Genomic DNA, 15,408 nt, shown 5'->3' with positions numbered 1-15,408 from the left:
GCCTGTTCTCCGAGTGATCGGAAATCACAAGGGGAGCTGAGCTCCAGAGGAGTCAGAGCTCTTCACTTTGGTGGTCAGCATGAGCAGATCTGAGGAACAAGGAAAAGGATCGGAAATGCCCCAGAGGGAATTTAGTGCCTCTTCGTCAAACTTCAGTAAATTACCAAAGGAAATATTCTTGATCCAATTGTAAAAGTAAACTTTAAGTAGGTTTATGCTGATGAACACTGAAAGATTGTATAACTGTTCAGACCCAGAAATGTAAATTGACCTTTAATATCTTAAACTTCGCTCTAAACTCGGAGGCGCATGTTTCTCTCTCCCATGTGTACCCCAGCACTGGCCCTGGGTCTTCTGACGTCTCTGTGCCCCCCACCTCCCTGGCCTCCACCTTTGCACCGAGGCGCAAGCCTGCACCCAGCACTACCTGCTGAGGCCATGCTGATGGCAGCAGCTCAGAGGGCAAGGGTCTGTGCCCTCGGAAAGCTTTAGGGTCGCCCAGCTCCCAGACGGGGCCTGGTGGATGACAAGCAAGGCCCCCCAACATGCATGCCTGCCCTCCCCCACCAGGAGCTCATTTTATTTTTTGTGTTTTCAAAAAGAGCATCCCCAGACAGTCTGCCCGGCGTGATTGATGCTGGGGGTGTAAGCTTTTCACAGTCCTTGGCCTTTGACCTTGCTTCCCCAGGCGGCGCTGCGGAGGCGGCGGTTTCTGGCACGCCTTCTGGGGCTGCACGGGCATGTGCTGACTTTGCTGCTCGCTCCTGGGCCAGGTTTTGTAAACATCAGGAGCTACTTCCCAGCTGAACGACTGGGAATGTTTTCTGCCGGTTTACTCCTGTAAGCCTTTAACCAAAGCTCTATTTCTACTCACAATAAAGGATGATCCGATCCAGGAGGTTAAAATAAAACGCCCTGGGGGCCACACGGCTGGTGCAACAGAGCTCTTGGACCGGACATCCCACCCCAGCAGAGAGCTGGGCTTTGACATCAGTTAAAAACAGAAAAGGGAAGGATGCCCCTCAAGACCCGTGGACACACACAGAGGGCTGCCAGGAGTTCCAGTGGGGCTGAGTGCCGGCCTAGCCCGGATGCCCATGTGCCTGATGCCTGGGCCACAGCTGGCGAGGACAGTGCACGTGGGGATGGTGAAGTCAGCCCTGCAGTCTGGAAGCCAAGGAGGACTCTGAGCCTCTTCCTCCTCGCAGCCTTGATCTCCACGTGGTGGATTAAACACATTAGCAGTTAAAGCAGTTAATTGCTGTGCAGGGGGCCCTCTCATTGTTTGTCTCTGAATCACCCACCCACACCAGGTGTCTCAGATAATAGACTGGGAACTCGCAGTGAGGAGGATTTCCTGTCTGCAGATGTGCCGATTACAGTGCTGAGTGAAGACAGTCAGCCTGCGCTGCCGGCTCGAATTCGCCCTGCACAGTTAACCAGTTGTGGCCTGAATCCCCGCTGTCTGGGGGAGCAGGAGCAGGACGAGTTGTCAGGAGTGGACACTTCGAGCGTCAATGCTTCTAGGCAGGAGGTCAGCTTTAGTTTAGCTTAGGTTTTGTTTCAAAGTGCGGACAAAAGGGGTTTGGACCGCAGCCTGGAAAGTCACAAGCTGAAACCCCTGCCCCTCAGCATCTCCAGCCTCTCGGGAAGATGCTGTCCTTCACTCGAGGGAAGGATAAAGGCTTTGGCGCATCCATCCCGGGCCCTGGGCATTCTGCTCACTGTTGGAAGAGCCAGATGGCCGTGTTCTCAGCGCCCACAGTGCTGGGAGGGCTGTTCCAGACCTGCCTTGGAGCCCCCAGGGTCTCCTGGGTGAGACCTGGGGAATCAGCCCTGAAGCCATTTCCTTTTCTCAGGCTTTGTCCCAGCAGAAGAGCTGTGGTCGTCCCCCTGTTAGGTCACTCTGAGCCGCTAGGTGGTATAAAAGGAGCCAGCAGGCTGAGGCACTGGGGGCCCGGCGTTCCCACTTCCATCAGCCACCACATTGAGGCACCCACCACGAGCCGCTATTGAGTATACCCCACCCACACAGCATGTGTACTTGGACCACGGCCAGGGGCACAGGAGGTGCCCAGGGAGCCATGATGGGGGCCCACCACGCCCAGGGAGGGGAGCACATCTGTCCAGGGTGGACTGTGGCCTGAAGCTCTTCTCTCTCTGCCCCCGGGATTGTGTTCCAGGGCACATGGTAGCCGTCCGTGCTCAACTGTGCTCATTGGATGGCGCTGCCACACCACACACACGGCTCCCAGAGTCCCTGAGGAATTTTCCCCCGGTTCCAGGCAGCAGGAGAGGGTGCAGGAGGCACAACAGAACTGAGCCCCAGGGCTGGGGGTTCATGGGTGGGAGTGCTCCGAGTCTTGCAAAAAGGAAGAGGCAGCCCAGGGCTCCGGCTCCTCAAGGCCATAGATGTTGGGGAGGAGCTTGTGGGCGGACCGGGGATGCAACCTGGATTGGAGAGGCCCGGGTCCAAGGCCACCAGGCCTGTTCTCTGGGACCGCATCTCGCTATGGCTACAGGAAAGCACGCGTGTGGCTGTCTCCTTCCCGGAGGGGACTCTGCGGTGGTCTGGCTGTGACAGGTCACACACAGAAGACTGCTCTGTGACAGATACCTCGATTCACCCAGTGCGCCCCCCCTCCCCCGCCCTCAAGGTGGAGCCGCTGGCCTTGAAGAATGAACTACTCTTCTTCTGATATTCTAATGCCTTTTAGGTCAGTGCACATGTCAAGTTTGTAATTACTGACATCAAGAGAGACCCAAATCTGCTGTGCCTGTGCTTTGTTTTTGGAGGAAAAGAAGACATTTATGGAGCTCGTGCCTATCGGCTCTTTCACAGGCTTCCCTACCGCACCGTGTGGCCGGCAGTCACCACCGCTCCTGAAGCAGCGCCATCGGCTGTGACCTTCATTTCCCTCCGCCCCGGCTTGCAGTGGCAGAAGCCAGGAGAGGGGCAGCAGGAAAACAGTGCCCTGTGCTCCCAGACTGGCCTCATGCCCTCTGCTTGGGATGAGCCACCAGCCAGGATGGAGAGCTGTGCCAGGTCTGCAAGCCAGCTCCTTGTGTCCAGGGTCACCGTGCCCCCCACAGCCACCAGAGCCAGCCAGCCACGGTGCACACAGGGATCAGATGGGGTCTCTTAACCAAGTCAAATCCAGGATTTATGGTTAGAGCTTAGTAGAAACCAATTAGGAAAAAAGGAAAGAAAAAAACACCTTTGTGAAAGTTCTCCTAGAGATAAATGGGCACCACATTGATGTGCACCGTCTAAATTCTGCAAGTGCCACTCGGAGCAGCCAACAGCGGGAGAATTACATCTCTAACTGTTACAACTATAATTGCCGCCTGCCAGGGAGCACGTTCCTTCCTGAGGGTCCCTTGGACCCTGCTGTAGCTGGGACTGAGCTGGAGATTGCACTGAGTCCATGGCTGACTGCAGGGCCAGCGTGGCTTTTTTATGCGATGCCAGTGCTGGCATACAGGCTTAGTCAGGAAAGACCCACACATGGTCTTCCAGATGGACTCTGGCCAACAGACATGTGCACCCCAAGGGGCAAGCTCGCCCCGCTTGTCCAAGGAGCCTTCCAGGTAAGAGGCTCCCTCATGATGGCCTAGGAGGCCCTGGTGGGTGCTGGAGGTCCCAGCAAGCAGCCCACCTCAGGTCACACTGAGGTCCAGGGCCTCACTCATTCATTCAACAAACATGGAGCCCTGCCTGGGATGCCGAGGCCAGCAGGATAGCAGCTCTCTGTCCCCGGCCGGCTTGCAGCTGTGGATGCGCCTGGGACTCACTGAGAAGGGGCCAGTTTAGAAAATAAAAGAAGCCCTTTGCTGTTTTTATCATTTCCCCTTAAGTCTGAAGGAGGACAAGACATATATAATGCATTTTTGAAAATGAAGGCTCCGAAAATCCAACTGGAGGTTCCAAAGGTGTGAGTTGCCGTTTGTGCCTGGTTCGAGGTGCTGCACAGGCCTGGCCAGGGGGGAGTGGCCAGCTCTGGGGGTCCACGTGCCCCTCAGGAGGGTCGCTTGGGGAGGCCCTCGATGAGCCTGTGTGTGAAGCTGCTTCCGGGCCCTCGCCCACGCTGCCTGTCCAGCCGCCTAGACTCCCGAGCTCCCGGCACTGAGCCTCCAGCTGCTTCCTGCAAATCCTTGCTGCATCTCTCTGATCACAGCCCTCACTCGCCCTGTCATACCCCTGCTGGCACTTAAATCTTACCTCGTTACACGGATTGCCCTTCACTCGTCAGAACATGTGCTCCAGGCAGGCGTGAAATTGGGGGGAATGCCCGTCTTCCCGTAATGGATGGAAGAGGCACGTGAAGCTGCCTGTGCCCGGTTATCTGCGCCCCAGTGCCTGGCAGAGCAAGTAGTAATTGACCAGCGGTTCTTGGGGTTCTCAGACTTGGCTTCTCCAGCGGCTGCGTGGTGTGGTGGCGAGTGAGCAGCAGCAGCTGTGGCACCAGAGGAGGGCTGGCCCAGTCCGGTTGTACCAAGAACATCTGGGCTGAATGCTGATTCTGCCACCACTTTGGGGCCCTGGGCGGTGGGTGCTGGGAAGGAGGGACTGTTTCACCTCAGAGACACGGGTCCCAATGGACAAGGCTGGGCCTGGTGAGGGCAGAGCGGTGTGGGGCCCATTCAAATATTTATGCAGATGGTTGTGGCCTCTGAGGAGGAAGAGAGAACATCTGTTTGTACCTGGAATTTTAATGTTCTCATTGTTTGCTGTAACACGGCAGAGTATCATACGTGTATTCCCTAAGAAGCTCTTACAAGGCAAGAAAGTCATGAAAATGTCTGTAAGTGAATGAGAAAAGGCAGGAACTGACGATTCTCAAGAGGAAATAGAGTTAATGCGTGGCGAAAAAATAAGTTTGCTAGTAACGAGCATCACTGAGAGCGCTGAGCCCTCAACGCCCCCTTTGGGAAGGAGCAGAGCCCAAGAAGGAGCCAGGGGAGTGCGGCCTCCTGTCTGGCCCCACCTGGCCCGTGGCCCTCTTCTGAGGACCTGCCTCAAGAATCTAAACTGACATGTGGACAGATTGCCGTCTCCAGCCCCGTGGTGTCCAGGGAGCAGAGACTTGGGAGCCTCCAGGAGTCCCACCAGGGGAGCCATTCAGCGATGCTTGGACCCAAGCTGGTGCCAAGAGCCCAGGCCGAAGGGGGAGAGATTCTGTACGGGGCGGAGCGGGGGTATTGGGGGGGAGTATTGTGTGTGACATGCAGGGTGATGCAGCCTGGGGCACGGTGGGGGCGCCCCTCTTCCCCCACATCCTTTGAGGAGTAGTATCTTTATTTATTTTTTTAATCTTCACCAGAGGACATGCTTATTGATTTTAAAGAGAGGGGAAGGGAGAGAGAGAAACATTGATGTGAGAAAGAAACATCAATCAATTGCCTTCCCATACACAGCCGAACCAGGGATCAAACTTGCAACTTTTTGGTTTACGGGACGATGCTCCAACCAACTAACAGCCACACCGGCCAGAGTAGTACCTTTATTTTTGCATAAGATAAAAGGAAAGTGGTCAAGGAGATAACTTGCCTGCATCTTGCTTTGTGCCATTTATGTACAGCCTGGGCCTAGGCTGGGCATTGTCCATGTGGTAGAGCTACCCTGCTTGTGTGGCCAGCCACTGGGTTCCACCATGCCACCCATTCTCCCCCCTCTGGGCCTCCGGGGGTCCTAAAAACTCTGGCTTCAAAATGGACTATAGAGGCAACCTGATTCATGCATTTGTTATTCATAAATTTGTTACTTAGTAACAAATTTACTACTTTTAAACTTATCTATATAGTAGTCCCCTGTTAGGCATGGTTTTACCTTCTGCTATTTCAGTTACCCACAGTCAACTGAAGTCCAAAAATATTAAGTGAAGATTCCAGAAATAAACAGTGCATACGTTTTAAATTGTATGCTGTTCTGAGTAGAGGGATGAAATCTTGCATGACTCCACTCCATCCTGGGACGTGAATCATCCCTTTGTCCAGGGTCTCCACGCTGTGTCTGCCTCCCACCCATTAGTCACTTAGTAGCCATCTCTGTTATCAGATCAACTGCCGAGGTATTACAGTGCTTGCGTTCAAATAACCCTTATTTCACTCAGTAACGGCCCCAAAGCAGAAGAGTAGTAACGCTGACAGTTAGAATATGCCAACGAGAAGCCATGAAGTGCTTCCTTTAAGTGAAAAGGCATGCATGTATAACAGCGACTTTCAACTGGTGTGCCACAAGAATTTCTAAAACATGCAATACCTGACTAGCCAGGGGTTCTGACGTCTTTTCCCTTAGATTGTCAAACGAAAAAATGACAACAGTCAATATAACAATAGCCGTCCAGTGTGAGTGAATCAAAATTATACCTATTTTTTGGGTTAGATTGGCAAAAAAGATATTTTTTGGTGTGCCACAGAATTTTAGTCATTAGTTTATGTGCGCCATGAGATGAAAAAGGTTGAAAAGTGCTGATGTATAAGAAGGAAAAGTATAAGTTTCAGTACAATCCACGGTTTCAAGCATCCACTGGGGGTGTTGGAATGTATCACGTCCGTGAATAGGGGGGATATTGTATTTTCTTCAGGACCTCAGATGTGGTTTGCTGGCATCTGCAAGGTGTGTAGTTACCATGGTTACCACGAGGTATGTGAGGAAATGCTCTTGGCCTCCTGTGACTGGCCAGGCAGCAGGGCAGGAGAGAGTTCGGGTACAGCGTGGTCAGCATCAGAGCAAGTGGGTCTGGGGCACCAGCTTGCCCCAGCCCCCAGCAATCCGCAGGAAGCGGTGGGCATGGTGAGCTGCTGAATGCCGTGTTCCGCAGAACTGGGGGCCTGGGGAAGACCCAGCGGGCTGAGCTAGGAGCCCTCTGCCTGCAGGGACCCTCAGCCCACCCAGCCAGCCCCCTCCAGTTCTGCCCATGGGGCCCAGCTCCTTCCTCACTGAGGCACAGCATGTTCCAGTCCCTTCCCAAATGCACGAGGGCTCCTGGGTGCCCGCTGGTTCCAAAAGACCAATCCCCCTTACTCGGGCGTCAGGCCTGGCCCCCCCAGGCCATCTTGTCCAGGGCAGGACACTGGCTGCGGTGGCATGTCCCACTCTGCATTCTCACGGGTCTCCATTCATACCACGCTAGTGCCGTCAGAAGGCAGGGACCTCGGAGCCTCTTGTTGCCTATGTCTGGCCTGATTGGTGATGGGTGCCAGCCTGCCTGGCACCCGATTCCTGTGGCCAAGCGGAGTGAAGAGGCTGGAGCCGGCTCCCCATGAACTTGAGAAGCGCGGCTTAGCCAAGTCTCTGTTTTGACTTCCCGCTTCAAGAGAGCAGCTGGAGACGAGGTTTCCCTTTCACACGGCTTGGTCCTCCAGATGTTCAGATTGGCACCACCCGCTACCCGACCTCTTGTGTGTCTGAGCCACTGCAAGTTGTGGGAACTATGCCTTAGAAATCATTAATTTTTGTCATTAGGGGATCACCCTGAGCCTCTGGGGGCCATGAGCTGCCCACTACCCTCCAAGGGTCGGGCAGGAAGAGCTGCCTTTGCCACTTCCTGCTCAGTGAGGCCACATCGACTAGATGAGGGAAAAAGGGACCCGGGCTGACAGCTCCGCTGTGATGCCGCCCAGGCTGTAGCATGTGGAGCCTGGCAGGGAGGCAGCTGCGCCAGCACCCCAGGACACTGTCCCCTGCCCCTCCTGGCCTCTGCACCCAAGAGCAGGATTGACCAAGCTGACTGCACCAGGGGTGGGTGTGGTGTGCTCTGCCCCTTGGCCCAGGTCTTCTCTCAAAGCTGGGGCTGTCTGCTGGGCAGGTCATGATACAAAGAAGTGGGGGAGCTGAGGTCTGCAGCATGGAGCCACTGCAAGAACCGCCTTCTAGCCCCCTAGAGGGGCCGTGGGGCCTGTCCTGAGACCCTGAGCAGCGTGTGAGTTTGTGCGTTCTCACTGCTTGCTCAGGGTTGGCTCCCCTTCCTGCGGCACCTGGGACACAAGGCCACAGCTTATCCACTCAAACAGTCTGATGGCAGGATAGGAGCATAAAATCCCCATAAAGTGCTGTCCTTGCCCCAATACGACCCATCAGGAGGAGCATGGGGAGCCCTGGGGTCACAGAGAGTGGAAGGGGGTCACTCCACCCCGGGAAGAGCCATATGGGGACTCACGAGGCCTTCAGCTCACCTGAGGCCCACAGATGGGCTCCATAGAGACCTGAGTGGAAAATGCACGTGCAGGACAGGAGCCACAGCTTCTGTGAGGGGCCTGGGTGTATATAGTCCGTGTCTTCCCCGGGGGACGTGATGTCTTTAACAGCTGCATGGCCCTGTCACATCATGTCTGGCTGCTCTGCCATGTCCAGGGCAGCCAGGCCTGGAGTGGGCTACGCCACGATCCTGGCCCCTTCAAGGCGGAGGGGTGTAGTGATCAGTCTCGATGCACATCGCCCTTGGGTTATCACTGCTTCTGGACCTTTCTGTGGTAAGAACCAGGAACTTTATATTAAAAAAAAATGATGAATTTCAAATTTAACATTACGAGGTTTTAACTGTTCTCTGCAATACCCCAGATCTGTTTGCAGATTTACTTATTGTTAGGACATAACCCTCTGAGGATATTCAGTTAAAATGTTGGTTCCTTCAGTTCTTGATCAAAGCATCTTTCTATTGCTGTTACCAGCTTCATACACACCCAGGCCCCTTGGTTTCAGGTTATTTATAAGTCATAGGGATTTTTTCCCCATTTTAAATTTAAATTTATTTTTTAATATGTAATCATATATACAATTAAGAAAACAAAATTGTATCACAGGATGTGTTTAGAGAAATCCTATTCCTGTCTCTGTCCCTTCCCCCTGCTTCCTCCCTTTCTGAGGCCCACTGTTTCTGCTGGTCCTGCCTCATCCTTCCATTGATTCTTTGTGCAAATGGAAGGTGTGTGTGTGTGTGTGTGTGTGTGTGTGTGTGTGTGTGTGTGTGGCCTGTGGGGCCAGGAGTCCCCTGACGATGTTTGTGTTTGATGTTTTACCAATTCTAAAGTAGCTAAAGTGTTTCAAATAAACCAAGGGATCTTGGTCAGAACTGCTAAAGAAAACTGCGGTAAATAAACTGCCCTTTCTTTCCTCCAGGGCGAGTTCCAGAAACCAGAAATCTGAATTTGGAGAAGGCTGGAGTGAACACCAACCCTGAGAGTCAGAAGATCCTGGTTGATGCCCAGGAAGCCACCTCCGTCCCCCATATCTATGCCATTGGAGACACAGCGGAGGTATGGCTAGTGCCCGATGCCTGACCCCCTCCCCACCACCCTGGCCACCTACCCTGGCCAGGCCTTGGGGAAATACATGGCTGACAGAGGCTCTGGGCCAAGTCCCAGGTGCCATTAGACTTGAGTTCTGGGAGGAATTGGGCATCAGCCTCTGCTCTCTCGAATGCTCTTCCTTGCTGTGGAGGGCAGGTGGGGACGGCTTACAAATGGCTTAGAGCACCATTAGCAGATTCCTATTAAAAAACCGCTGCGTCAGCTCTGAGGCAATGGCACCTGTTCACTGTAGTGGCCGCCTCAACCTCCCCGCAGGTGGGCCGAGGTGCAGGCGCTGGAAATGCTGCCATGTTGGCCCCAGAGCACTGGGTCTGACCTCCTTGCCTCAGTTTACGCTCTGATCTCTGGGCGGGTCAGTACTCTCCCTGGGCTGGTAGACGGGCAGGGCCTGAGGGCGCTGGAGCCTGACAGGGTGTGGACCCAGCCCCACTCAGGCATGCCTGTTCCCTCCCCTGGAAAGGAGGGTGCACACCACCTGTGAGTCCCTGGTGGAAGCCCTGTCCCCTCACAGGCTCCTAGCAAGACCTACAGCTGGTCAGTTGTGGGGCCCCTGCTCCCCCAAAAGCCTCAGTTGCAGTCGGCCTGCCCCACACGTGTGCAGCACATATTGAGGAAGTGGCTCAGGAGAGTCCCTGGTCAAAGGGGACTGAGAGGGGCACCAGGCACCCGGACCCCAGCAGCCTCCTGGCCTTGAGACCTGCTGGCATCATTGACATGTATGTCAGTTTCCCAGGGCTGCCATCACAAATCGCCGCAAACTGGGTGGCTTAGAACGATAGCAGCTGACTTTCTCTAATTCTGGAGGCTGGAGGTCTGAAGTCTCCCCCTCCGAAGCCTCTGGGGGAAGGACCTTTCTAGCATCTGATGGCCCAGACGGCCCAGGCTCGGAGCTGCAGCTCTGCAATCTCTGTCTCACGTGACCGTCTCCTCCAGGCAGCTGTGCTCTTGTTCGTCTCTTGGCGGGACCCTCTCATTGGATTTAGGGCCCACCCTAATCCAGTGTGACCTCATCTCCATCCTTACCTTAATCATATCTGCAAAGACCTTTGTTTCCCAATAAGGCCACATTCTGAGGTTCCAAGCAGAGGTGAATTGGGGTGGGGGAGGGCTATTAAACCCACAATGATATGCTAATTTACATTCATTCATCATGTACTGACTGAGTGCCCACTGTTCTGGTACCAAGCGCTTTTCTGGGTTCTGGGGACACTGCAGGAACAGATAAAATCCCAGGCCTCAAAGAGGCAACATTCTGGTAGTGGTCACAGACAAATAATTGAGTGAACTATTTCGGATTTAGAAGATGCTTAGTTACTAGGGGTCAGGAGAGACCTAAGGGGGTGCGGGGGAACCCTGGGCTGGAGAAGAGCTAGAAAAGGCACAGGGGAGCTGAATGAGGATGCTTGTGCCCAGGTACACCAGGGAACCCACTTTGGGAAATGCCTAGGGGTAGGGGAGCCAGTATCTAAGGTGAGTGGATCGCTAGGTGGGGCATCCTGGAGCTGAGAGGACACAGGTGGCAGTTGTCACTGATGCTATGGGACCAACCTTCCCTCAGCGTCACCTGCCAGCCTCTGCTGTGGTCATGATATTTGGGGGCCTTCAGGAGAGCTTGGACACATGGAGATAAGCCAGGGCAGGTACATGCAAGGCCAGGCCTTCCCACGGTTCCTGAAGGGCCAGTTTTCCCATCTGGCATGGGTCTTCGGGGACAGCTCAGCTGGGGCGTGTGGCCAGAGCTCTGGTCAGTTCCCCTCCAGGTCACCTTTGACCATCTAATCGTCCTGTTGTGTGAACTGAAGTGAGTGGCTGTACATGTCCTCAAGTGTCCCGTGGACCCAGCCGGCATAGCCAGCAGCCATTGCTCAGTGTGATCTCTGAGGCCTGGAAGTGGCATTTGCTGCTGGTGTCCATCCTGTGCGCTGTGCCCTGAGATAGCATCATGGTCTTGGGAGAGAGCCCAGTTCGAATAGGACGCGCTCTCCACGCACCCCGGGAGCTGAGTGAGTTGGCGTTCCATCCGCTGCAGGGCTTGTGCTAACACAGCAGAAACTAATATTTTAGACCAGCGGTAGCCAGCCTTTCGGACCTCGTGGACCGCCAGTGGTCCGCAGACCACCGATTAGCGACCGCTATTTTAGACCATGTGGCCAGGAACATGCGGCACACACAAGGCATTGTTTATTCAGATATTAAATTCGCTTACTTGGAAATGTCATTCTGAGCAGGCACAAGGGTTAACACTGCAGTGGTCCGGGTTGGGGGGGGAGCCATTGTTTAGTGCGATATTGTGCGCGTGCGCCTGGAGGTTTCCGCAACTAGCCAGGCTCGGTGGAATGCACAGCCCGCTCTCCCGAGTTATCTCTGTGGATCTCCATTCATTTCTGGAATGTCAAACAACATCTGCATTTCCTGCTGCTGCAGAGGTGATTGGCAGCCTGTCCCAGGCCTACCCGTGCAGGAACGCTGGGGGCTGTGTCCCCCCGCCCCTCACCCCCCCGCAGGACACACACTAGGACAGAGGGGTCCCCAGCAGAGCGGTGTTTGCATTTGGGGTTTGTAATGGGCTGTGATGAGCTGTGTCAGGAGCACACAGAATGCTTCCAGGGCCCCGTTTAGCCAGAATCCCAGTTCACTGAATGAGTGGCAGCAGGATCTCTTTTGAGCTTTGTTGTGGGCTCAGCTCTGCAAGGTCACTGACATGAAGAAGGGGTGCAGGTAGAAGCCACAAGGGAGCCTGGCAGGCTCATTAGCAGCTCACCGCTCTGCCGGGGAAGGTGTGACCACCCAGAGCAGCACACAGGGAGTGAAGAGAGAACCACAGACCTGCGGAGGGCCTGCTGTCCCACTGCAGAGGCCCAGCAGCAAACAGCGTTTGGGAGTTTCTGAAAGGGAGACACCTCACTAGGAAGGTGGAGGGCGATGCACAGACGCCCTTACAAGACATGCCGAACTAACTGCACACTTCTCCTTCCTCGTCAGGGGCGGCCTGAGCTGACACCCACAGCTATCCTGGCAGGGAGGCTCCTGGCCCAGAGGCTCTGCGGCCAGTCCTCAGACCTGATGGACTATGACAATGTGAGTGCTCACTGCTCTTCACAGGCTAGCTTCAGCCTGGAGTGTGCATGTCTATATGTGGGGTGCATGTATGTGCACGTCTGTGTATGTGCATGTGGGTGTGTGGTGTGAGCACATGCACGTCTATGTGTATATATGCCTGTGCATTTTGTGCATGTCTGTGCATATGTGCATGCATATGGGTGTATATGTACACATTTGCATGTGTGTGTGTGTGTGTGTGTGTGTGTGTACATCAGTTGGTGGGTGCATGTCTGTGCGTGTGTGTGTGTGTGTGTGTGTGTGCATAGATGTGTGAAGTTTAGCTCTGTGAGTAGGGCCCAGGAATAAGTGAGTGAGTCTTCCCACTGCTTGTGGCCTGCCGGCCAGCATGTCTGATGACTTGGCCCGGTGAGAATCTTCAATCTTGGGTCCCTAAGGGTGTGTCTTTCCAGGTCCCCACCACAGTGTTCACCCCGCTGGAATATGGCTGTGTGGGGCTATCCGAGGAGGCGGCTGTGGCACGCCACGGAAAGGAGCACGTGGAGGTAAGTCAGGGCCCCGAGCAGAAGGGGCTGCTACAACGTGACACCTGTGTGACACTCGTGCCCTCTGACACCCCCTCCCTGAGAGGCCCAGCCGGCGAGCAGGAGTGCTGGCTTTCCTGCATCCCAGGACTGCATCTTTGCAGGGCAGGAGCAGGGCGGGGCATGGGGCCCAGAGCCATGGCTGTGAGGCTGTGAGGTGGCTGGAAGGGACATGTGAATGGGAGTGTTAGAGGGTGGCCTTGGGAGCCTTTGGGGTATGGCCACCTCACAGGGGCACATGTCTCCCTAGTCCTGGAAAGTCTTCTCTTGCACTCTGACCTCCAACCCTCGTCCCCTATTCTCCTGTCCCAGCCTGGCCCTGCCCCCAGGTACCTCGACTTCCTGCGACTCCCCAACTCCCCTGTGGTTCCTGCAGTCTGTGACCCCTCACCCCACCCAGCCCCATGCCAGCTTCTGCCTCTGCTCCTCTTCCAAGACCCTCCTAGTTCCCGCAGGCCCCTGACAGCCCAGACTCGGCCTCTCATCCCAGAGGCAGGGCTTTCAGCAGACAAGGCTGCTTCTGGGGTCTGCTCCGACAGGCCAGCTGTGCCTGGGGGTGCACAGCGCATGCCCAGGCAGCCTGGCAGGATGTGGAGAGACTTTGGATGCTGGAAGCCTTCAGTGTGGCTTCCTCTTGCTGCAGCAGCCTGCAGGCGGACCGATTAGAAACCAGACCCCATGTGGTCACCACAGCAGGGCTTGGTGCCCTCTGGGAATAAGCCACTGGACTCCAGGGCCTGCCCCTTGCCCCAGTGCCCCAGTCCCCTCCATCAACAGGCCAGGCTTGACAGGCCGGCCTTCCCCTCAGCACTTTATTTGCTATTTTTGTTTGATTCATCGCAAGTACACTGGGACATATGTTCATGGCATTTTATAATGTTGTTTTATGTTTCACAATGTTGAATGGCCAAATACCCTTTGTTTGTTTTTTTTACAATTCTGTCTTAGTTAGAACAATATTCTCTGAAGCTCCATTAATTAATAATGGCTGTGCAACACATGTGAGGGCCCTGCTCATTTTTTACTCGGCCGCAGCCCTGAACGCGCTGTCGGTCCCTTCTCGGGTGCTGAAAGCCTTTGTCCGACAGCTCCGGTGTGGGCTGGGGGCCCCCTGCGCCTGCCCCCTCCTCCCTGCTCAGTGAGGGCCCACCAAGCCCCAGGGTGCCTGAGGGAGGCCAGATGGCCACCCGCTAACCCGCTCCTGTCTCCCACTGCCTGTCACCCGGTCACTCTGCAGCGTCCGCTCAGACTGCACTCCTGGGCGGTTCCCATGCCCTGTGCTGAGCTTTGGGCTCAGTGACCAGTCACAGCGGGTGGCGCTAACCTGGCGCCTGCTCTGCTGCTGTGGTTCATGGGGATCTCGGCCTGAATGGGCGAGGCCTGCCCTGCAGGGTGGCTCTGGCCATTGACTGCCTGTGCGTGGGAGAGAGGGGTGCTCTTCAAGGCCAGCCAGCCATGTCCTGGCCCCAGACCACAACCAAGTGGGCGATCCCGAGTCCCTGCTGTGTTCACACAGCCTGTCAGAGCTGGGAAATGTCCAGGGGGCTTGGTTGGCTGCAGCCACTGACTCCAGGAATCGGTATCTTGTCGCCAGGTTTATCACGCCTACTATAAACCGCTCGAGTTCACAGTGGCTGAACGGGACGCGTCCCAGTGTTACATAAAGGTGCGTGTCCTCGGGGTCAGGTCGGGGCATGCCAGGGGGTGAGAGAGAGGGAAAGAGTGGGCCCCGGGAGTGGGGGAGCCCCCCATGGCCACACGTACACTGGGGGGTGGTCCACATGCAGCCTGGGTCCCACCTCCAGCAGATGGCAGCTGGCAATGTGGCTTTCAGATGGTGTGCCTGCAGAAGCCCCCAAAGCCGGTGCTGGGCCTGCACTTCCTGGGCCCCAACGCAGGTGAAGTTACTCAAGGATTTGCTCTGGGGATCAAGTAAGTCCGGAGGAATGCGGCTGTTACTCGATGCTCAGACGGTGTCCCTCCGACTGTTGGCAGCACTACAGTGAACGTCCGCTGCGTTGACGTCGCTTTTATGTAGTGTTGTCTGTGTTTTCAGCAGAACGTCTGCTCAGATGGGGCAGGTTCAGCCAGACAAGAGGCAGCTTTCTTCTCCAGCCAAACCCTGTGAAGCCGGCCACACTGAGTGTGCATGGCCAGTGTGGGAGCAAGAGGAGAGCATCTGTCCTTGGCCTGGGGGGGGGGGGGGGGTCACCCTTTGGGTCTTCTCTAACTCAGAATGCACCCAGGTGGTCATGAGCAAGGTCTCAGCCTCAGGTGTCCTGTGGGCACCAGCCCCCCTGGGCAGGCACTCGTCTGCTGGAGCCCCAGCCGTTATCTGGATCTTAGGCACAGGCTGTGCACTGTGGGGCCCCTGCCTGGAGCCTTTGCTGACGGAGGTTCTGGGTATGAGGGGGTTGTCTAGGGCAGTGAGGTGGTTGGGCAGCTGGGTGTG

At 55.5% G+C, this 15,408-nt stretch overlaps 1 protein-coding gene across 4 annotated transcripts in view; it reads left to right on the top strand.

Moving 5' to 3' along the window:
* Positions 1-15,408, top strand: part of TXNRD2 (thioredoxin reductase 2) — a 47,271-nt gene that overhangs the window by 28,690 nt on the left and 3,173 nt on the right. For all 4 annotated transcript variants that reach the window (XM_005875534.2, XM_005875536.2, XM_005875535.2 and 1 more), the window contains exons 12-16: positions 9,122-9,258; positions 12,295-12,390; positions 12,825-12,917; positions 14,551-14,622; positions 14,791-14,888. In XM_005875534.2, coding sequence (XP_005875596.1) covers positions 9,122-9,258; positions 12,295-12,390; positions 12,825-12,917; positions 14,551-14,622; positions 14,791-14,888 — 496 coding nt within the window. The remainder of the gene's footprint in view (positions 1-9,121; positions 9,259-12,294; positions 12,391-12,824; positions 12,918-14,550; positions 14,623-14,790; positions 14,889-15,408) is intronic.

Source organism: Myotis brandtii, unplaced genomic scaffold (assembly GCF_000412655.1).
Source record: "Myotis brandtii unplaced genomic scaffold, ASM41265v1 scaffold463, whole genome shotgun sequence".
Lineage (NCBI taxonomy): Eukaryota > Metazoa > Chordata > Mammalia > Chiroptera > Vespertilionidae > Myotis > Myotis brandtii.
The sequence above is the reverse complement of the archived record's forward strand: the minus strand, read 5'-3'. Positions and strand labels throughout refer to the sequence as shown.